Genomic DNA, 23,042 nt, shown 5'->3' on the forward strand with positions numbered 1-23,042 from the left:
TGACCAAGTTGTTCAAAGGCCTATTTTATGGAAAACTTATACAAGGTGAGTGATCACATAGAGGTCAGAAGAGATACAAGGACATTCTCAAGGTCTTTCTGAAGAACTTTGAAATTGACTTCAAAACGTGGGAGACACAGGCAAAGGGCCTGCCTGGCATGTCATGTCAAAGAAGACATTGTGCTGATGAGTGAAGCAAAATTGTAGTAGCTCAAAAGAAATGTGAGCTATGCAAGTTTAGAGACATCCTCACTCTAAATGTTTATATGAAATATTTGTGCCCAACTTGGGTTAGAAGTTTCCAAACTCTTATTGGTCTGATAAGCCACAATCAGACACACACTATACCTTTTAGTCCAATATAGTGATGTCATTTTGGTTCTTTTCGAGAATAAAGGAAAACAGCCAAACCAAATATCTTAGGATTAGTAAAATTCCATTGCATTTATGAACACAATTTATTCTCCAGTTTATGAATATCTACTTTTGTTTCTAGTTTTTTGCCACCTAATTTCTGTCTTAACTTCCTTTAGGAATATGCTTAACATTGTGGTCTTAGGTCAAAGGATATGGACAGTTGATTTTATTCATATCTCAAATTACCTTCCAAAATGTTTGAAATAGTTCATAGTGTGCCTGACTTTTCCCTGCTCCTTCTTCACCTATTCGCATTTTTCATCTTCTTTGCCAATTTGATGTGTTTCAGGTGAAATCTCAAGAGTACATTTCCATTACTATTAGCAATGTGTAGGCACTCCTTTATATGGTTGTTAATAATTTAGAGTTCTTTGGAGAATCTGTAAGTTCATATGCTTTGATCATTTATTCATTGGAAATTGTTCTTAGTCTTATGTATTTGTCAGTGTTACATTATTTTCCTAGACGATGAATTCATTTACTTAAGTAGTTCTATCAATTCACAGGAAGACTTTGTTTAATACTTGATTTGACCTGTCAACATAAACAGTAGTCAGTGGTTTTATTTTTCAGGTACTCTAGTGACATTGCCATTTTTCAAAATAAAATTTTAGGAATTGCTTTCAGAATCAATCTGTCTATATGAGAAAACAAGTTGTGCTACATTCCACTATGGAGTCAAACCTTGTTTTTGAGCCTGAGTTATATTAATCATCATCATGTCAAAATCCTTCTCCACTTTTCTTAACTCTCTAGCTCCTATTATTACTCACCTGGTTTGGCTCCAAATGATTTTTGACTCTTTCAAAAAAAATGAAAGTAACCCAAAAATTTCAGTTGAGGATTTTCAGACCAATGCTTTTCTAAGGGCCACTCCAAAGAGAGGGAATGAATGCACAATACCTTGAGAGAAATACCAGCATTTTTAGAATAAGATTATAGTTTCTCAAGGCCTCTGTTTTGAAAGTGGACCCCATTCTTTGGTTTAAATTCATTCTGATGTGGTCTGTTGTCACAGCAATTTGCCCAAGTATTGTTTTTGTTCTGCACTTTTACGCATAAACGTTCTTTCTTTAATTGAGAGAGTTCTGTTAGTTGAATCTTTAATGTTTAAGTAATATATGGCAAGAACTTTTCAGATCTTCATGATATGAAGCATTCAGATATGTGACTAATTTTGAGCAGAAGTGTTATTTTATATAACCTTTAAAGAAAAAATAAAAAGTAAATCATTGAGTGATGAGTTCAGAGGTCCAGTAAGGAGCCCTGGGTTAACTGGAATTTCTGGATCCACAAAAATTTGCAGTAACTTTAGGAAGTGATGTAAATTTCATGTCTCAGGATCATGTCTCTTATTCAATGGATTATTGTTCCTGTTGGTTCATTAGTGCCTGTGACTTATTTTAGACTTGAATCTGATTGATCAAATCTAATTAATTATAGTTTAATCATTTGTTTTAATTAAGTAAAGTTGGGCAAATAATAAAGCACTATATTCCAATATACTGTGCTAAGTTTTGAGTATATAAAGATTTTATGTATTTGTGTATGTGTGTATATCTCCTTCTCATGGAGAAATTGGTTCACAAATAATTTAGAAAACGTTGAGTGTGCAAAGGAAAATTTTAGTCACTATGAGAAATTTGATGTTTTGGGAGGAAATAAAGGGAGAATTAAATAACATTTCAGAAGTCTCTGTGGGAGAGTTGGCTGAGTTCAGCTTTGATGGAAGTCAACAGACCTAGATGGAGGTTAGGAAGAGATAAGGGGAATAAATCTATTGTCAGCATAGGACAGGATGTGATCAAAGGTCTGGCAGGGTGGCAGGAATAGGACATGGAAAGTAGTACAGTTTGGGGTGTGATGTTGAATATTTGAAGGTAAATAGTGTGAGGTACACCTGAAAAGATAGAGTGGAGTTAGATTATGGAAGGTTTTGAATGCTGGAATCTGTCAGACAGTTACTAATTTTCAAGATAATGGAGAAAAACTTAAAGTGTTCAGAGAGGAATGATGTCATTGGAGGCATTTGAAAGATTATTTGAGGGACAACAGGAACAATAGATTGGAGAAGGGGGGCATATTCTGAGACAGGAAAATAAAACTTAACAGGAGAACAGGGCTTTGTAATGAAAGCTGACAAGTGGAGATGAATGGGACACTATGACTGTGCAGAATGAAAATTCAGTCAAAATAGAGAATGGGCTAAATGCTTTTATTAGGAAAAGATGAATTTGATTTTCAACAAGTTAAGTTCCCCTTATTTGTGAGGACTTCAAATGATGATATCCAGTAGGCAGTTGGGAAGAAGACTCGAGTCTAGGTAGAATTTTTTTTTTTGCAAGGCAATGGGGTTAAGTGGCTTGCCCAAGGCCACACAGCTAGGTAATTATTAAATGTCTGAGGCTAGATTTGAACTCAGGTACTCCTGACTCCAGGTGCAGTGCTCTATCCACTGCGCCACTTAGCCACCCCCAAGTCTAGGTACAATTTAAAAACCTATTACAGTAGTTATTTTTTTGGATAGCCTTTCAGATAGATATTGTTACTGATGAAATGAGATAAGTAAAACATTTTGCAAGATTAAAGTGCTGTATAAATATTAATAATTATTATTACCATGAAATAGGGATTAGAATCTTGGGAGAAGGACAGTTTATCTTCTGGATTCAGTTAGAGAGATTGTGTGAAGTACAGAAAGGACTTAGAGAATATCCTTCCTAAAAGACTTAATGAGTTAACAGCTGTCAAAGAGAAAGAATTTGAGATATTTTGGGGGGAACTTCTTTTAATTCTTGTTTCCTAAAGTCAACCTTCAAGAATGACTCAAGAATTCCTGAGAAACCTGCCACTATAAGAAAACTATATTTCAAAATTAAAGAGGATTTGGTGGTTGTATAGGTGAGAGGATTTTATTTTGTATATGAGATTTTTTTTTAAACATCACTGAAGTGTTATTAAATCTGTGATTCAGGGCAAACCACTTAATCCTGATACCCAACCCTTCCCCCAAAAAAGTCCCTTATGAGGTGGCTCTGGCTGTGCATAATACTTTGATACATTATACATAATTAATCTGTTTTTTTATTATTTGCTGTCATCAGTAATTTAGCAATTATTTAATTGACATTTGAAGATTATTTTGTTTGTTCAATAGCAGAGTTGTAATTAAGTCCCAGAATGCTGATTAATATGAATTGGGGTTGTTCTGCAGTAAAATTTTTATTAGCTTGAATGACTTAACATGTTTTTCCAAATAAAGTCCTTGCAACTTTAGGAATTTATGGGCAGACTAAAATATAGGAGACATTTCATTTATAACTAAATATCATATAAATTCTGATAAATTGTTTATCAGAAATGATGTGAAGCATGTACTATATATTTTTAAAGGATATGCTTCTAATTCATAATTGAATAAATTTTTACAGTAGACTGTTGAAAAAATCACTTAAACAATTGGAAAGACTCAAGATCAGTTCTTTTGAAATTCTTTACTATTAAAAAGGTTTAAGAAAAATGACTAATTTCTTGTTGTTTTAATTGGATACTGTTGAAGGGGAAAACGTCACAAAGTATTTATTTCCTTAAGTTGTTAAACGCTTATCCTTTTCCCTTTTAGTGAAAAACAGTTTAGATTTTAATAGTTGGTGCTTAAAATTAAAATTAATTATAGATTCTTAAAGTTAGCAACAAATTTTAGAAGTGTGATGGTGTAGGAAATAGAGTATTAAACTTGGAGTTTGGACATCTGGGTCTGAATGAATTCTGCTGTAGATACTTATTAGCTATGTGATCATGGCAAGCTGCCTAACCTCTCTGATACTTGTTTCCTCTTCAGTTAAATGGGGATAATAGGACTTAGACTGCTTTATACATGTGATGAAAGTGTTTTCCAAACTTCATAATACTGTGATACTTGTGTTAACTTATACTGACATCATTTTTTTGATATTTTAATTATTCTAGTTATTAAAAAGTTATAGGAAATATAAAATGATATCTAGGGAAGTAGCCTTGGCCTCATTTTTGCCTTATTGTGCTAAGAGACTGTTTTGCTTCCAGATAAAAGCTTTTCAGATATTTGAAAATGGTAATTGTATCTCCCTTCACCTCCCCCACTCTCATCCTTTATCTCTCAAGAATCTTCTCTTCTCTACAGTTCTCATATGACAAACATGCACTTTTAATCATCTTGTTGTCTTCATTTGGGTGAATTCTAGTTTGCCAAGGTCCCTCCTAAAATGTGATATTTAATATGGAGTGGTTGCTCATACCTGTAATACCAATTATGAGGAGTCTGAGACTGGCCAGTTTCTTGAGCTCAGGAATTCTAAGCTTCAATAGTTGATGCCAATCTGGTATTTGCACTAAGTTTGATATCAGTATGGTAAGGCCTGGGAATTGATTGGACCTGCCAAGTAACCTAAGGAAAGGCAAAGACCAAACCTACTTGGAAGTTAGGTTAAAGCTAATATGATTCATTTGTGGGACCAGACCTGTGAATAATCCCTACACTTCCAGCCTGGGCCCAGATAAAGAGACTAAGTTTTGTTTTTGTTTTTTTGTTTTTGTTTTTTTAATTTGACAGTTGGAATTGGAATTGATCACACTTGGAAAAATGCTCTTGGTCAGGTCTTGACTTGCATTCTCACCTTGAGCTTTTAGCCATGAAATTTAGAGGTTTGTGGTGATGGCCACCCTACTCAGTTCTTACTGTTATGGAAATAGAAAATGATACATCTGGCTGGCCAATATGATCAGAAAGGACAATGATCAATGTTGGAAGGGATGCAGGAAATCTGGGACACTAATACATTGTTGGTGGAACTGTGAACTCATCCAACCTTTCTGGAGAGCAATTTGGGATTATGCCCAAAGGGCAACAAAAATGTGCATACCCTTTGATCCAGCAATACCACTACTGGGTCTATACCCTGAAGAGGTGATAAAAAGGGTAAAAACATCACTTGTACAAAAATATAGCAGCCTTATTTGTGGTGGTAAAAAATTGGAAATTAAGGGAATGTCTTTCAATTGGGGAAATGGCTTAACAAACTGGTATATCTCATGAACACTATTGTTCTATTAGAAACCAGGAGGGATAGGAATTCAGGGAAGCCTGGAGAGATTTGCATGAACTGATGCTGAATGAGATGAGCAGAACCAGAAAAACATTGTATACCCCAACATCAACATAGGGGCGAGGATCAACCTTGATGGATTTGCTCATTCCATCAGTGCAACAGCCAGGGACAATTTTGAGCTGTCTGTAGTAGAGAATATCATCTGTATCCGGAAAAAGAATTATGTACTTTGAACAAAGACCAAAGACTATTTACTGTCAAATTAGGGGAAAAAAGCATTATATTATAATGTAATTTTACTATCTCATACTTTATATTTCTTCCTTAAGTATATGATTTTTCTGTCATCACATTCAACTGAGTTCAATGTATAACATGGAACCAATGTAAACATTAACAGAATGCCTTCTGTGGGGGTGGGGGGAGGGAAGCAAGAATGGGGGGGATTGTAAAACTCAAAATAAATAAAATCTTTCTTTGAAAATGATACATCTGGGCCTTATATTTTTTTAACCTAAGATTATCTCAACTATTTTAGCTACCATGGCAATAGTATTGACATATTCAGTTTGTACTGTATTAGAATTTGTGGGTCTTTTTTTTAACATGTACAAATCTCCCATATCACAGTCAAGTTATTGAACCTAATTGTCAACCTTTCCATTTATCCTTGCTAGATTTCATCTCATTGTTTTTAGTTTATCATCTTAACCTGTAGAATCTCTCTGAAACCTGATTATCATCTAGTGCTGTTTTTAGTTTTATCATGTTTAAATTTGATAAATATGCTTTCTAAATTTCCATCCTATGCACCAAAGAAATCAGAGACAAAGGAAAGATACTTATCAAATACATGTCTATCAGACAATTAATAAACATTTAATAAGCTTCTACTATGTGCCAGACATTGTGCTCCATCCCCAATTGAGGATATGTAAAAAAAAAAAAGACTACCCTTGCCTTCAAGGAGCTTACAATCTAATGGACGCTATATTGTGCAAAAATATTCCTTTTTTATCTTCCTTTCAGATCGGGTGGTATGAGGTATAACTTTAGAATTATAATTATTAGAATTAATAATTAAGTATAGCAGTTTTTATTAGTGATTGGATTTTTTTATATGGTTCCTGATGATATAGATTTCTTACGTTGAAAATTGACTATATACCCCTTGAACATTTATCTAATGGAGACAGATTCTTTACTCCCTCACCTCAACCCGTTTTCCCATTCAAAGAAGCATTTAATTAATTTGCTTTTTTTTTCTTTTTGCAAGGCAGTGGGGTTAAGTGGCTTGCCCAGGGCCACACAGCTAGGTAATTATTAAGTGTCTGAGACTGGATTTGAACTCAGGTAGTCCTGACTCCAGGGCCGGTGCTCTATCCACTGTGTCATCTAGCCACCCCTATTTTGCTTAATTCTTAACTCTGTTTTTGTGCTCTTATTTCCTATTTATCCTGTACTTAGCTTCTTGTACATATTTGTTGCTTTATTTCCCCCATTACATTGTGAGCTCCTTGAGGGTAGAAACTTTTTTTTTGCCCCTTCTCGTATCCCCCCATGTTTAGGACAGTATCTAAGATGTATATAGTAAGAACTTAATATATGTTTATGGACAGCTGATCAAGAATCTGATAGTCATCCATAACATAAAAATTTCCAAATACAGAAGACTGAAAAAAAATTGAATAGGCAGTACAAGGGATAGTGTTCAGCCTTTGAGTGAAAGTTTGACTTTATTGGTCAGCCATATTGGTCTCAATTTCCTTTTAAAATGGAGATGAGAGCCCCGCCCTCCCAGAAATATTGTATCAAAGGAGGTGATCTTTGTCAAGTGCTTAGCTCAGCCCTTTTAGAGAAAGTGGAAAGACTGCAACCTGTAAAGAGGAATGAAGGAAGAGAAGAGAGGTTGAGGAAGGCAGTGCCTCACTCTTGGGATTAATTAATGCCACAGCATTCTCCATCATAAAATTCTCTTTCTCAAGTGAATTAGCAATGTTCCAGTTTTCCAGTTTTCATTATTAGATTCTGCATGTTTAAATTCTCTCTTCCTTTTCCAGTGGAAGTGACGTTTTTCCTATCCTTTTAAAACTGTTTTATACTATGTTCTCTGCTTAGAAATTTGCGTGAAGGGTGCCATATTTGGAGGCAGAAGATCTGGGCTCAAGGCTTTAAAATTTTTTTTATCTGATACTCACAAGTTGTGAGACTTTAGGAAAGTCCTAGTCTTAGTTTCCTCATGTTAAATGGGAAGAAATTATGTTATCTTTCAGAGTGGATGTGGGGAAATTATTTTGTAAACTGTTAAGCTATTATTTCTCTAAGAATTAACTTAAGTAATTTGGATGTGTTTTGATTGTTTCTGTTAGGGCCCACAAAAATATTTAAAGGGAATTTTTATTGTTAGATTAAACTGGGACAACAATTTATAGACTTAGAACTGAAAAGAAACATAGCAAGATTTTATTCAAATATCTTCATTATATAGGTTGAGAAAAATGAGACCCATAACAATTGAGTGACTTACCTAATCTTGTACATGAAAATTGGTGATGCTGGGATTCACACTTAGAATTGTTGACTCCAAAAGAGCATAGTCAGTCAGATCTATTTGAAATTTTAGACTGCATTAGTAATTCTTTCAGTATCACTAAAGTAGAAAACAATTTTTTCCTTTGAGAGTTGAGCTAATGCAGACAAACTTAAAACTCTTCTTAAGCAGATTGGTGGCAAACTTAGAAGGAGAAAGAGCATCTAGAATCATTTAATAGAACTGCAGGTTTAAATTAGTAGAACATTTAAACATTCATAAATATATGTACACATAAAGAATTGAAATTTTTTATCTGTCTGACTGTAAACAAGTCTTTTTTATTTTGTTTTGTTTTGTTTCATTTGGCAAGGCAATGGGGTTAAGTGACTTGCCCATAGTCACACAGCTAGGTAATTATTAAGTGTCTGAGACTGTATTTGAACTCGGGTCCCCCTGACTCCAGGGCCATGCTCTGTCCATTTGCCACCTAGCTGCCCCTCCAGACAAATCTTTTAACTCGTTCTGCTTGTTAAGCATTGGAGATTCAAAGAAAAAAAAAAAAAAAAAAAAAGACTCACTGCCCTCAAAGAATCTTACAACCAGTTGACAAAAGGGTTAGGGAGAAAGTAACTCAGCACATCAATCATGTTGGACAGTATATGGAAAGCTCTACTCCCAAAGATTGTTATTCCCAGAATATTGTAGCAGAATAATTTGAGATAGAAAAATCAGTCAAAGGGTGGGACTGGATTGAAATCCCAACTCTTATTTAATACCCGTGTTCTCTGTAAGAGTGGTATTGTGGAGTAGCAGATAAGAGAACTGACTTTGGAGCCAGGAACTTTTTCTCAACCAGCTTCACTCCTTGGATTCAACTCCACCATTGCCATGCTTCCAGGAAAATTACATGATTATATGAGCTTTGAAACTCCCACCTCCTTGTTGCCCTCATTATCCTCTGTCCCTCTGATTGCTCTTATTGGCAGAGCAAAAAACTCCTCAAACCCCTCCCTCCCAGTTTCACTCCCTGGATATGATTGCTCCGTTGCCTTGCTCTGGTGCTGGAGACCTTTCCTTCCATGACTTTTCAGCTTCCTTTTGTATTTTGTCTTCTCCCATTAGATTGTAAGTTTCTTGAGAACAAGAACTATCTTTATATTTCTTATTTGTTTCTCCAGCCTTTAGCATAGACACATAATAAGTGCTTAATAAATGTTTATTGAATTGAAACTTTGAATATGATCACCAAGGTTCAAGTGCGATATCTGCTTTGTGACCCTGGGCAAGAAAGGTTCTAAATCTTAAGCACACTAGACAGCTCTAAGATTATAAGTTAAGAAGATACTCATCTGCAGTGGGAGGAGCTCCTTTCCCTTGAGAGTTCTCTATTCTAATGAAATCACAGATGTAGTCTTATGCAGTTCGTTTTATCCTACTGTACTAAAAAAAAAAACCTGTTATATTGCTGGTAGTGACACAGATCAACATGTATATCAAAATATATAATTGAACTGAGCTTATTTTGAACAAACTGAAGGATCTTAATGGAATTTGGTATTTTCCTTTGAGATAGAACATATAAGCTCCTTTCCTCTTTGCTTTGCATTTTTGAGAGTCATTGTATTACATCCAGATGAAGAAGTGGGACCAGAATGGTGAAATGATTTTTCCAAGGTTTGCACAGTAGTAAGGAAGAGGATTGAAATTCATTTTTGTAATATTATTTAGTTCTTACAATAATAATGTTATATTTGTAAAATGATTTTTATTTTTAAGGAAAATTCATATCAAGTATTTTATCTTCACAACAATTTTGTGAAATAAGCAGGGCAAGATTTATTATTGTCACCTTACTGATATATAGAAAAGTTGCCTACGGTTCCATAATAGGAGGGTGTTTTCTAATGAGGAAAAAATGGAGTTGGAGACACTGGCTTCAATCTCCCTAGGTAGCTGTGAGGATAAGTTTTCAATTAGCAGTAATCGTGCCTCGGATAGACTTCATTGGCTACAATACTGCCACTGTGCAAAGCTAAGGCTGTGAGGATAAAATGAGGAAATACTCGGAAAGCGTTTTTGCAAACCATAAAGTACTAAATAAATGCCAGCTATTGTTATTGTTATATTTATTATAGGCACCTATAATATTATTATAGCCACCATTAACATTAATGTAATGTATTAGTTTATATTAACAACATAATATATAAAAATGAAAGAAAGGAAAAAGGAATAGGTTGAAGGAAAATTAATACTCATAACTATTAACACAAGTGGGATGAGCTTTCATATTTAAAACTAGCACACTTCAAATTTTTAAGATTTGCACAGTTACCAAAAATAAAGAGATGGAAGCAAAATCGTTTATCCTTCAGTAAACTCCAAAAAAATTAGAGCTAGCAATCGGAAGTGTAGACAAGACAATGGTGAAAAATGCATGTGGGATTAAAAGAAAATTGAACTAAATGTTTAAAATTGATATGATAAGAAGAAATAAATAGGAAAACTCATGTATCCTGGTTCTATCTTGTTATGAGTACAGTTACAGTTATTTACCTGTTTTTCTCATCAGAATGGGAGCAGTTGGAGACAGGAATGGCTTTTGCCTTTCCTGGTATCTTTAGCACTTATAAAAACACCTGCCTATTAAGTGACTTAATGCAGGCCTGATTTTCAACATAAGGAACTGATTCAAATTTAGAAGAGTAATGAGTGGAATATTCCCATTTCAGGTTTAATATTCCTAGTGAAGTCCTCTCAGTGTTAAGAAGTATTAAAGAAGGAACAAACTATTATTCAACTATTTCTAGAAGAAAGCCCCTTGTATTCCAAACAGGTGTCTCACTCTCCTAACTTTTGATAAGACTACTTTTACTGAAAAACCTTGCATTGCAAAGAAACTCATAAGACTCCTTGTTTGATGATAAGTAGACTATTCTAGACCCTGTGTTCCAAGACAAGTTACTTTACTTCAATAAGATACTTATGATCCTGAAGGTTATTCTCAACATCTGGATGGTGAGGTAATATTTTATAAAAATCTTTCATTCTTTTCTTGATGGCTGGGGTAGATTTTCACAAGTAGAATGTAACTCTGAAGACTAACCAATGAGTTATAAAAGGGGGAAGATAGGGAGGAGGAGGGGATCATGTTAGACCTTAATCTTGCTTGACTATCAATTCGGGGCAGCTCCTTTATCTTCACTACCTTCGTGAGACTTGGAGGTATGTATGCCCTTTTCTCAAGAAAAGTCAAAAAACCTTTTTTTTTTTTTTTTGCTTAGAGGAGTCTCTATTTTTTAAGTGGATTTTTATCCTACACAGTAAGAACTGTACCCAATTAATAAGTGGTCAGAGAATATGAAAAGGCAGTTTTTGAGGAGCTTCTTATCAGAAGCCAAATAAAGAAAACACATCAAATGACTAATAATTAGAGAAATTCAGATTAAGTTACTTCTGAGGTTCTGCCTTATACTTATCAGATTAATTGACAAAAAAGAACAAGACAAATGTCATTAGGGGCTTTAATGGCCACCATTAATGCAGTGTTGGTAGTGTTATGAATTAGTCCAGCCAGTCTGAAAAGCAATTTGTAATTGCTCAAAAAGTTACTAATCTATGCATATTCTTTGATCCAGTAATACTACTCCTAAACCTCTACCCTCAGAGATCAAAGAAAGAGGAAAAGGACCTATATATTAAAAGAACATTGGTAACTGGAAAGTCAAGTGGTTGAAACAGAAGCCATAAACCAAGAGACTGAAAAATTAGAAGATGGAAAACCAAACTGCAAAAGAGAATTGAAAGAGAGGAATGATTTTAAATTTAGAACATTGTTGAGTAAAGATTTGTTTGTAAGGATGAGAAAAAACCTGGGGACATTTTTTAGGGTGATGAGAAGGAACTTTGATAAGAAATTAAAGATGAGTCAGAAGGCACAGTAGAGACAGGAAGGGAGAAAAAACATGTACTCCAGGAACTCCTTTTTCTCAAAGATTGGGACAAAGGTCAAGGAAAGCATGTGGAGGGATAATGAAATGTAGAATAGGAGAGAAGGGAGAACTTCCAATGAATGGTGACCTTTACTTTTTCAGTCAAATGGGAGACCTTTCCTGGGAGTCTTAGGAACAAAATCTGTTTTATTCAGGCTCGCCAAGTTTTCCTAAAACAAGGTACAGAATTTGTTTTCAAGACAGATAAATATGGAACTCAGGGAGTTCTCAAGGATCTTACATTTTACCAATGGAAGCATGTTTTATCAATGAATAGAGAATAAAAAAAAATTTTAGAGGGGAGAAGCAGCTGGAAAGATCAGGAATGACCAGTCTCATAGAGGGATGGTATTTGACCTGAACTCTGAGGGAAATTGGCAGTGTTAAGAGGCTGAAAAAAACATTTCTAAGTATCAGGGAGATGCTTAGAGAAAGAGCTAGTATGAAAGTTTGATTGAAATGGGGGGGGGGGGGGGGGAGAGAGAGAGAGAGAGAGAGAGAGAGAGAGAGAGAGAGAGAGAGAGAGAGAGAGAGAGAGAGAGATTGAGATTGTGTGTCCATGAGTGGACAAGTGGGGAAAAGATGTGCTTTACAACTAACACATTGATGATTGTGAATTTGGGGAAGAGAGGATGGTAGCTGAAAAATTGATCTGTCATAGCAGTCCAGGTCAGAGCTGTTGGAACCTAAAGTAGTCAAGGAACTCTAAAGAGATGATCTAGTCTAGTGTTCTCAAAGTTTTTGCTTCCATTTGATGTGAGGAAGTATGTCTAGGCTAGGGAAATTTGTAGTGGTTATTTACAAATTTTATTTTATCTGTAGTAACTTAACATCCAAAGACTCAAGACCCATGTGGCAAATGAAGAATAACTTAAGTCCTCAGTCACTCACACATTATTTTCCCTTCGGTATTTTGACGCTTTGAACTGGAATATAATTAAGACTAGAGCTCCCAATATTGTCAAATTATTTTAAAGAAAATTTTGACATCTCTTACTTTTAATATTTCTAGGTTGTGTAAACGAGCAAAGAAAGCATGGTATTTTGAAGTATGATTAAAGTCCTGATGTTGCAGCAGAGGTTAAGCATATTAATGGCCAGATCTAGGTAAGTTGAAGGTTTGTTATTTTGCTTTTTTTTAATGACTTCTGATTAAAGTATTTAATTTAGACTTATTTCTTGAATGCAACTACCATTTAGACTAATTTTTCAAAAATGCCATATATCTTCTTAATTGTTATCACAGTATTTACTGTAATAAAACTACCTAGCTTATGACATTCTTTTGGTTAAGTCTATGGTGGGAGTTAGTGGCAAGAGAGAGAAGCTATGTACATTTTCTATAGTGTGTTTAGCGAAGTAAAGATTCCCCAAATGGTACTTTGGTGGACTGAAATGTGATTGGGGAAGAGGATGGTAGCATTTTCCAACTACCCCTACTCCCATCTTCCCCCACCTCCCTTGAACTAATAAAGTACGTAACCTTGGTGTAACTTCATGATAGGACTTTATAGTCTTAAATTTGTGAACTACATTTCTAATTATGAGGAAGTGACAGATGTAAGAATTTTCTTCTACTTCTGAAAAAGAGTTTGAGAGCCCTCTGCTGGTGGCAACTTACATAGTAGAATTTGTATTTGGTATTTGCTTGTACCAATGTCTTTAAAAATTTTTTTGAATTTGATAGTATTTTTTTCCAGTTATATGTAAATATAGATTTCAACATTCATTTTTGTAAGTTTTTGAGTTTCAAATATTTTGCCCTCTCTTTTATTCCCCCTTCCCAAAGATAGTAAGCAATCCAATATGGGTTATGGATGGACAATCATATTAAACATATTTCCACATTAGTCATGCCACCAATATGTCTTTCTTCATATTGTAGTTTAAGATTATTAAATTTCTAACATATCAGTTACTTTCAAGTTGTCTTTTTTCCCCAAACTCTGAACATAAACATCAGGAGAAAAAGATCATTTCCATATACAAACCTGAATACAAAAAAGAAGATTGTATCTTTCAGGAATTTTGTAGCCCAGCCTCGAAAATGATCTACCTAGAACTTTCAACATCACATTATACTATTGAAATACTTTCTAATAAGTTGGCTCACATGCAGTCATCCAAAGATTTTGACCAGTCAAGACCAGCCCAAGACTGGAAGCAACAAGTGCAGCACAATTGTTATAGAGAGCACACTAAATATCTGGTATTGCATTGGTTCCCTAACTCTAAAATTGTATGAATTGTATAGCATGAGAGAGCATAATGTACCTTGGACCTGGATCTAGAGATCTGGGTTCAGATCTTATAACTCTGATATTTATATCTATAAAATGAATCATAAGCAAAGCATTTAACTGTGCACCTCATTTCCCTCATCCTTTCTGTAAAATGGGGATCATAATAATACTTGTATTACCTGACAATACAAGTGTTTATAAGGAAAACATATTATAAAGCTATGGAAATGTCAATAGCTATTTTTCCTTATCATATCTTAGTGTATTGTTTGTGTTCTCTTTAGTCAGTTTTTTATCCCTGATTATAAACACTTGCACTTTCCTCTTTTGAACTTCATCCTATTCCAATAAATCATTCCTCCATCTGTCAGTGAGGTGCTGACACTTGATATAATTTGGGAATTGACTGTCACCTATATCTGTGGGAAAGGATTTTATAGAAAAAATTAGTTCGTTCTGGCAAAATCCCTCATGTATAAACTTGGTTTCAGAAATGATTGTATTTCACTGGTTTTTATTACTTGGTTGACACTTGTTTTTAGATATTTTCACAATGAGTAAAATGTAATGAAGATACTTCATCACATGTACAAACTTTCTGAATTTTAAAATTGTAATTATTCTGTAAATCATCTTTTTGTATAGAGATCACATGGTCTTCTAAAGAAGTCATGGGTAGCTGTTGTAGCTGTCCAGATAAAGAAACTGTCCCAGATAATCATCGAAGCAAATTTAAAGTAAGTAAAATTTTTAACCATAATTATAAATTTTATTTATGCAATAATAGCTAGAAGTCATATATTTAGCAAGATTAACCTTATGGGAACCTGAAAGTGAATAAAAAAAACATATCTTTGGATGGAGAACCTTTACTCAGAGCCCAGTCATTTTTCAACTTAGTTATCAGGTCTATTAACCTAGAGTTAATTAGAGCCAACATATTAAAAAGGGAGTTGATAATAGAAAGAAGAAAAAATATTTGAAGATTTGAAGAAGTCCTCAAGTACAAGCATTTATCCAAATGGATCAGTCCATGTATTAAAATCTCTTTTAGGAACGGGGGGGGGTGCTCTGGGAATGTGTTCTTAAATTATAAAACAAGTCTATATATACATGTACATACATCGCATATATATGTGTGTGTGTGTGTGTGTTTGTGTATATTTGCACACACACATATATACTTTCTCACAAACACATTCATTCATACCAAAACTTTGTTTTATAAATAAGTTTTAAGGAACATAAGCAGATCTTGAGCTCGGATTCTTTTTTTTTTTTTTAAGCCAAAAGAGCTCTAGTTTATTAGGTGAGTTTTTTCAGTGCCACATTATAAATGATCTTGATTGATTTGTGTTTCTTTTACCTACTTGGAATTGCCATATGGGTATCCCTCTTTCAGCTCAAGCTTGACATGCTTTAGACTGAATTTAGCATCTCCTTTCTGAGGCCCTTTCTCCCCTTCTCTCCTTTCTTCTCTAATCTTGATTTCACTGCTTTTGGGGAGGGCCCTGTTTCTTCGTTATCTCAGGACAGAAACATCAAATTGTGGTTAATTCTTTCCTCTCCCTTGGCTTCCCTTATGCCCACCCTTCCTCTCACTCTGCAGGGTCGATATCATTGTGGCCCCTGCACTCTGACCACACCCTGGCAGTAGTCTGGTCACCCATTCTCTGCCTCCAGCATCACATCAATCTGTCCTACATGGAACCATCAAATTAAATTTCCTAAAACAGTATTTTAATTGTTACTATCTTATTTTTTTTTTAAAGCCATGATACGGGCAGCTAGGTGGCGTAGTGGATAAAGCACCAGCCTTGGAGTCAGGAGTACCTGGGTTCAAATCCAGTCTCAGACACTTAATAATTACCTAGTTGTGTGGCCTTGGGCAAGCCACTTAACCCCATTTGCCTTGCAAAAAAAAAAAGTCATGATACTCTTGATGTTATAAAATCCTTTATCTTTGTCTTGTTTTCTCACTTCATTAAATTGTGAGATTGGGAGGTCAGGATCTCTTTTGCCTCTCAGTATAATGTCTGGCACATGATAGACATTTGATAAATCCTAACTGACCGATTGACTTTGCTTAGCCATACCCCTTCCTTGTGGGTTACTTCCCTGTTTAAGGGCTCCCAATTCATTTATTAATCTGTTCTAGAATTTCTCCATGGATTTTCATCAAGATTGTCCATTATAAATTATGCAATCAATTGTTTTTCTTCTTTTGAAAATCAGACCATTTGCCTGTTTTTCTAGCGCTTACATAGTGGTTTAGGGATCATTTCTGAAACTCTGTCTGTGCTATGTCATAAAACTTGGCTTGAGAATTTGAATGCTTGAAAACTCCAACTACTTCATGTATTTTTCCTCATCTATTTTGGAGTTCATATCCCCTTTAAGCAATTTTATTTGACCCTGAACAGCTTGAAGATCATTTTTTTGTTCTAGAAAACATATAGATGTACATGTGGTATCTTTGTAAAGTTCTTTATAAATTGTAAAATGCTGTGTAATTTGAATCATTACTATAAACACAATACCAGATGAGAACTACTTGGTTTAAATCATGTGTAGAGATTTCACTATCTTCCTCAGACAATGAAATTATCCCTTTCTTAATTTATTCCTTACTCCTAGTGAGCCTTTCTTTTTCCCAAAGCCCCTTTGAGTTTTTAAAATACTTTTCACAAGCCATAGTTTATTTATTACTTTCTAATATTAGTCATATAGTATATGACTCATCCCCCATTTTTATATAACCTTAAAAAAATATGAGGGCATCAAACTATTCCCTTGAAATCATATTGATTCTTTAGCTACCTTCCCTTTTTCTTCCTTATTAGTATACTTTATGATTACATTGTTAAAATTTTGTTTTTGAGACTTAGTCTCCTTTTAGATTATAATTTATACTACCTTTCCTACTGTGAACCCAACACTTCTGTCAGGCTGCCACCCACCCATGCTCTACTCTTGACTGCCTATCCCCCTCTCTCCCAACCCCCTGGGCTCCCCTTTAATCCCAGCTAAAAGCTCATCTTTTCCTGGAAGCTTCCCAGCCCCTCTTTATTTCAATGCCTTCCCTGTGTTCATTATTTTCAACTGAGCTTGTGTAGAACTTGGTTGGTCTAGACTTAATTGTATAGATTGTCTTCCCCATTAGATCACAGGGTCCTTGAGGCAGGGAATGGCTGTCTTTTTCCTTCTTTTGAATTGTTAGCATTCAGCACCAGGTGTGGCACAATAAATACTGATTGATTAGTTCTCTAAAGTACAATCTGTTTCAGGGTCTCCACTGATCCCTGTCATTTCTAGTGTCAGAGACAAACTCTTCTAATTTGCATTTGAAGTCCTTTACAAGTTGACTGCAACCCTGGTTTGCAGCATTATTATATATTTACCTTCCTTCTTATCCTCTTTGGCACAGTTCCACCATCCTCCTTCGTGTTTCTCACATAGAATACTATTATGTCTGCTGTCTGGTCTTGGCGCAGGCTATCTTCTTGTGCTGGAATGTAGTCCTTTTTCAGCTTCATCTCTTTAGAATCCCTAGTTTCCTTCAAAATGATCTAAAGACCTCCCGCTGCCCCAATTCCCCCAAAGTTAGTCTTTATTTTTTATATATTTTTTGTAAATGATAACTAGACCTAGAGCCAGAAAAATCCAATCCAGCTTCAGAGACATACTGTGTGAAGATCCTAGACAAATTACTAAATCTTTGTCTTGTTTCATTTTCCTCAACTGCAAAATAGAGATAATAATAGACTTTAGTTCACAGGGTGACTGGAAAGGTGATAACATTCTTCCCCTTCACTTGTTTCCTTTGCCTCTTTCTCTTGGGCAAAGAACATTTCTTGTTTTTTGGTGTGGGTTTGTTTTTTTTTTTTTTTGGTCCTCTATGCTTGATTCATAATAGATATTTAATTAAATACTAATTGATTGAGACCTTCCTATATCTTTTGGGTCTCCATTTTAAGTCCCATTTGATTGGATCATGTCTGCCATTTTTATCAGCTTTTTAAAATCTTAGTTGGTTTGCTAAACTATGCCCAATGTGACCTTCTTTGTTACTTATCAACTCTAAAATGACATGGTCATTTTCTCCAGAGTTTCCTATCACTTTACCTTTTCTGATTTTTCCCTCCTTTTTGTTCACAAAATATTTTATAGAAATGAAATGATTGACAAAATAGATTCAAGAATTTCCTCAGATACTTTGTTTTTTTTTAGTAAAGAGCAATTTCATATAAATATGCAGATTAACTGAGATTCCTTTCCCTTTTTCCATGAGCCCAAACACATCCTGACCCTTCTACTCCATATAGCATCGTCATGCCATGATAGTTATCTCAGAGAGTGAAAATTATGACAGAGTAGCCACACTTTTTCTGTATTTTAGTCAGGAAACCTGACACTTCAGTGTGGCCATGGTCAAATCTTTTCCTCTTTGTGAAATTCCAATTTCCTTATCTATAAAGTAGGGTGGGATAATACTACTTATGGGACTTCCCTCACAAGGTCATTTTGTAAGTAATAAAAGTAAAACACTTTGAAGACCTTAAAACAGTGTAAAAAATTCTAGTATTATCATCATCAGTTTGCCTCTTTGCATGTCAGTCAAGAATGTCATCTGTAACCTCCTTTTGCCTGGGCCGTTTAATATTCTCTTAAAGTGAAATTACTGCTGTTTTTCTTTTTATTCTTCTTTGCTCTCTACCATGCTTTCTTTCATGAGTTTATGGATTTAGATATAGAAAATATATTTTAAATATATCCTGTTACACTTGTCCTCTGTTGAATCCATTTCTTTTGAGAAATATATATGCTTTCATTGCTATCCTTTAGTTGTGAATCTACACTACCAAATCTTAGATAAGATTTATAAAGCCATATTCTTGTAGTTGTATTAAAATCTCTGGTTCATATAATGAACTCATTATATGTCTGTTGTCCTCTCTGAGGTCAACAATTCATTGTACCCATATCCTCTTACTTGATTCTACTTGTAGCAAACACAGCTTCTCCTTTCTTACTTTTTGGTCATTTGTTTGTCAGTCTATAATTCTGTCTCCTCTCTCCCTACCCTTACCTGCCTAATTTCCCCAGTGCCTTTCCTTACTAACCTTGCCTGTATATCTCAACCTTATTACCTTTCCTATGTATCTCAGTTTTATCTGTTCTACCAAGTAGCAAAGTCCCACCATCTTGGAGTCCTTTCTGGCTGCTCTAGTTTTTCTTGATTTTGATAACTAGTACTGTTCACTCACTAAAATCCACATTTGACATTTAGCCACACATTCCTTTACTTTATTTAACTTAGCATGTTGTATTTACAGGCCTGTGCTTCTTAGTGGGGTTATAAACTCAGAATTAGATGATCTCTAAGATACCTGTAGCCCTGCGTAAGGACCAGCTTTTTATAATACTCTCCCTAGAGTACTACCTATAGTTATATTATTGAATCCTGTTCCATACCCATAGTAATCATACAATAAAGAATGAATGAATCAACTGGAACCTTCTCCTTCTATTGAATTGGCAAACTGCATGCCTTTATCTGTGTGATGTGTCTATGTATGTCTGCATCTGTGTGTCTGTGAGTGTGATGTGTCTCTTATCTGGGCGTGTGATGTGTGCCTGTGTTTCTGGGTCTGTGTTTATCTGTGTATGATGTGTGTCTTTGTGTATCCATGTCTGTCTAGGTGATGTCTCTGGGTGTTTTATGACTGTGTATGTGTGTGCGTGTCTCTTTAATATGTACCTGTATCTATTTTGGGGGGGGGTGTGATGTGTATATGATGTGTCTTTGTATCTGTGTCTGTGTCTGTGGGACACAGACTGGGAAAATAATAATTAGTAAGTGCCTGGCCCAAACCATAGTAAGTGCTATATAAATGCTAACTATTATTAGCTGTTCCTTCATGAACTGAAGTCTTTGTTGTGTTTCTTGTTTAAAGGTCATTAATGTGGATGATGATGGCAATGAGCTGGGTTCTGGCGTAATGGAGCTGACAGATACAGAGTTGATTTTACACACCCGTAAACGAGATGCTGTAAAATGGCATTACCTTTGTTTGCGTCGCTATGGCTATGATTCAAATCTCTTCTCTTTTGAAAGTGGCCGGAGGTGTCAGACTGGACAAGGTATGTGAGATGTTTACTTATTCCAAGAATAACCTGAATTATTTTTTTTTAAAAAAGTCATTTGGTATCCTTTTAGCAATAAATACTTGTAATTTTAAATAAAAAAATGTGCCTACTGGCCCCATACAACTGTGGTAAAAGCAGTTGACTTTCTTAATTTCTTGAAGAATGTTGCTGACAGAAGCCTCAAAAAATATTGATCTGTGACACATGGATAGAGTTTTCTGAATAATGATCGTTGATTTTATCTTAGTGTTGTCTTGAATGAAACTTGACATTTTTGAGTACTATTACATTCATAACTTAAATGAATTCTCAAATATAAATTAAATTCTATTTATAAATTAATGTCACACAGCATTTGAGTGGTATCTTTTTTATGCCCATTGCTATTCATTCCTGGCATGTTAAGAAATACTCAGTAAATTTGAATACTGGCAATTCAAGATGGAAATAGACAATAGGATAAAGATCCAGATTTACAAATAGATAGGAACTAGTGGAGAGTAATCATTTGCATTATTGAAAGGACAAAGCATGTGAACTTTTAAAATGGTCACATTCCCATATATATGGAGATATTAGATTTACAATTGATTGTCTTTCCAGCAATATGCCTGTTAATCTGAAGTATTGCTACACTTGAACTTGCCTTAGTAGTTTCTTTATCATATGTTGCACAAGAAGTTATAGGATATTTGTGCTTCCCTGTATTGAAATAATTTTGATGAGAAAAAAAACAACTAAGCATAATGTTTGGAATATATGAAATTGTTCTATGAACTTGACTGGCGTTAACAATTTAGATTCATTTGCAAAAGATTTGATGTCTGAAAACTATTACTTCCTTAATAATTTCCCTTAACTTTATTAGCACCTTACCAAGTACTTGGCACCTTGGCACCTTAATTAAGTATCTCAGATTATCTTTTCTTTTGTCTACTCAAGCTCTTGAGTTTTAAACTCATATTCAGTTGTAGGCCCACTAAATTAGAAATTTGGGTTAAGTGGGTGGGTAAATTATGTGTATTTCTAGTTTAACTGAAAATATTCAGAACAATGAATGTGTATAAATTTATGAAAATTTTATTTAAAATAATTAGAAGTTATTCAATTCAGTATGCATGAGTTAAGAGCCTACTATATAGTAGGCACAGAGAATACAAAGACAAGAATTGAGCAGTCTCTTTTTGCTCTCAAGGACCTTGTATGCCACTGGTATATTAAATTACAGAGAAATCAACATTTGCGTATTTTAACTTTTGAAACGTCAAGCATTTGTGTGATTTTATTAGTAACCTCATTTTCACTTTGATAGTTGGAACTGTGCATTTTCACAGCTATTCACAGTAGAGAAAAAAATGTGAAGCACGATGCACACAAGTATGTGGAATGGAACACTCAATTCTTATCAAAAACACTTGTGGGGGGGGGCAGAGCCAAGATGGTGACAAGAGAAGAACATCTCTTAGGCGCTCTCTCATAAAACTTATAAACTAAGAACTCTAAATTTTTGAGAGACAGAACCCACAGAGGGACCCAATGAGGTAGTTCTCCTACTCAAGGTAACCTGGAAAAAGAGCAAAAATGCTCTGCTCCCCAGGGTTGAAGGGGCAGCCCTCCAGAGGGGTGGCCTGCCAGAGCAAAGAACTTCAGCCTCCTGGAGGTAGCCCCAGGATGCTGGGAGTCGGGCTCACAGCAGGGGGGGTGGAGTTACACCCCGGGGAGCACAGGGGCACAACCTGGGGGAACAGCAGGAGACTGCCCAGCCCTCAGGGCACACAACTCTTGCCTAAGCCCAGATCCAGGAAACAGAAGCAGGCGGAGCCTGTAAGCAGGAGCCCCCAGGGCATGAGCCCATTGAGCCAAGGGAGGGGAGTGAAGAGAGAGACTGAACAGGACCCTGGGGTTCTGACCACATTCAGGTCCTGATCAAAGTCTAGGCCCCCCATAGAACAGCAGCCCCCCCCACCTCAGCCCCGTGGCAGAGGGGGGCCATCTATGGTCATTCACAGACCAGAAGGGAGGACAGAGCCTCACACACTGAGATCCTTGTGGGAGTGTCCCAAAATCTCAGGAAGCACCCCCAAAAACAGTCTTAGGCTGGGAAAATGAGCAAGCAGAGAAACAAGAGGAACACCATTAAGAAATATTTTGCCTGTGAGCCCAAGAAGGATCAAAACACTCAGTCTGGAGATGAGGAAATCCAAGCTCCTGCATATAAAGACTCAAAGAAAAACAGAAATTGAGCTCAGGCTATGACAGAGCTCAAAAAAGACTTTGAAAATCAAGTGAGGGAGATAAAAGAAAAATTGGGAAAAGAAATGAAAGAGATGCAGGAAAAACATGAAAAAGAAGTCAGCAGCTGATATCCTAGAAGCAGAGGGCAAAATAGAAATGGAGAGAATCCACCCATTCCCCCCAAGAAAGAGATCCCAAAAAACCAACCCCCAGGAATATTATAGCCAAGTTCTAGAACTCCCAAGTCAAAGAGAAAATATTACAAGCAGCCAGAAGGACATAATTCAAATGCCATGGAGCTGCAATCAGGATCTCACAGGACTTAGCAAAAGAGCTTAGAATGCAACCGAGAATCAACTACTCAGCAAAACTGAATGTCCTCTTC

The 23,042-nt window shown here is 35.5% G+C and overlaps 1 protein-coding gene and 1 non-coding gene across 5 annotated transcripts in view; one reads left to right on the forward strand and one right to left on the reverse strand.

Annotated features, from left to right (window-relative positions):
- The window catches only part of FRS2 (fibroblast growth factor receptor substrate 2), a 117,470-nt gene that overhangs the window by 81,523 nt on the left and 12,905 nt on the right, over positions 1-23,042 (forward strand). For all 4 annotated transcript variants that reach the window (XM_074226120.1, XM_074226118.1, XM_074226119.1 and 1 more), the window contains 3 exons: positions 13,042-13,136; positions 14,918-15,009; positions 20,230-20,416. In XM_074226120.1, the coding sequence (XP_074082221.1) occupies positions 14,944-15,009; positions 20,230-20,416 (253 nt within the window). In that variant the 5' untranslated portion in view covers positions 13,042-13,136; positions 14,918-14,943. The remainder of the gene's footprint in view (positions 1-13,041; positions 13,137-14,917; positions 15,010-20,229; positions 20,417-23,042) is intronic.
- LOC141515600 (U4 spliceosomal RNA) lies at positions 9,937-10,071 on the reverse strand. The gene has a single exon (XR_012476367.1). It is a non-coding gene; the product is annotated as a U4 spliceosomal RNA (small nuclear RNA).

Source organism: Macrotis lagotis, chromosome 2, assembly GCF_037893015.1.
Source record: "Macrotis lagotis isolate mMagLag1 chromosome 2, bilby.v1.9.chrom.fasta, whole genome shotgun sequence".
Lineage (NCBI taxonomy): Eukaryota > Metazoa > Chordata > Mammalia > Peramelemorphia > Peramelidae > Macrotis > Macrotis lagotis.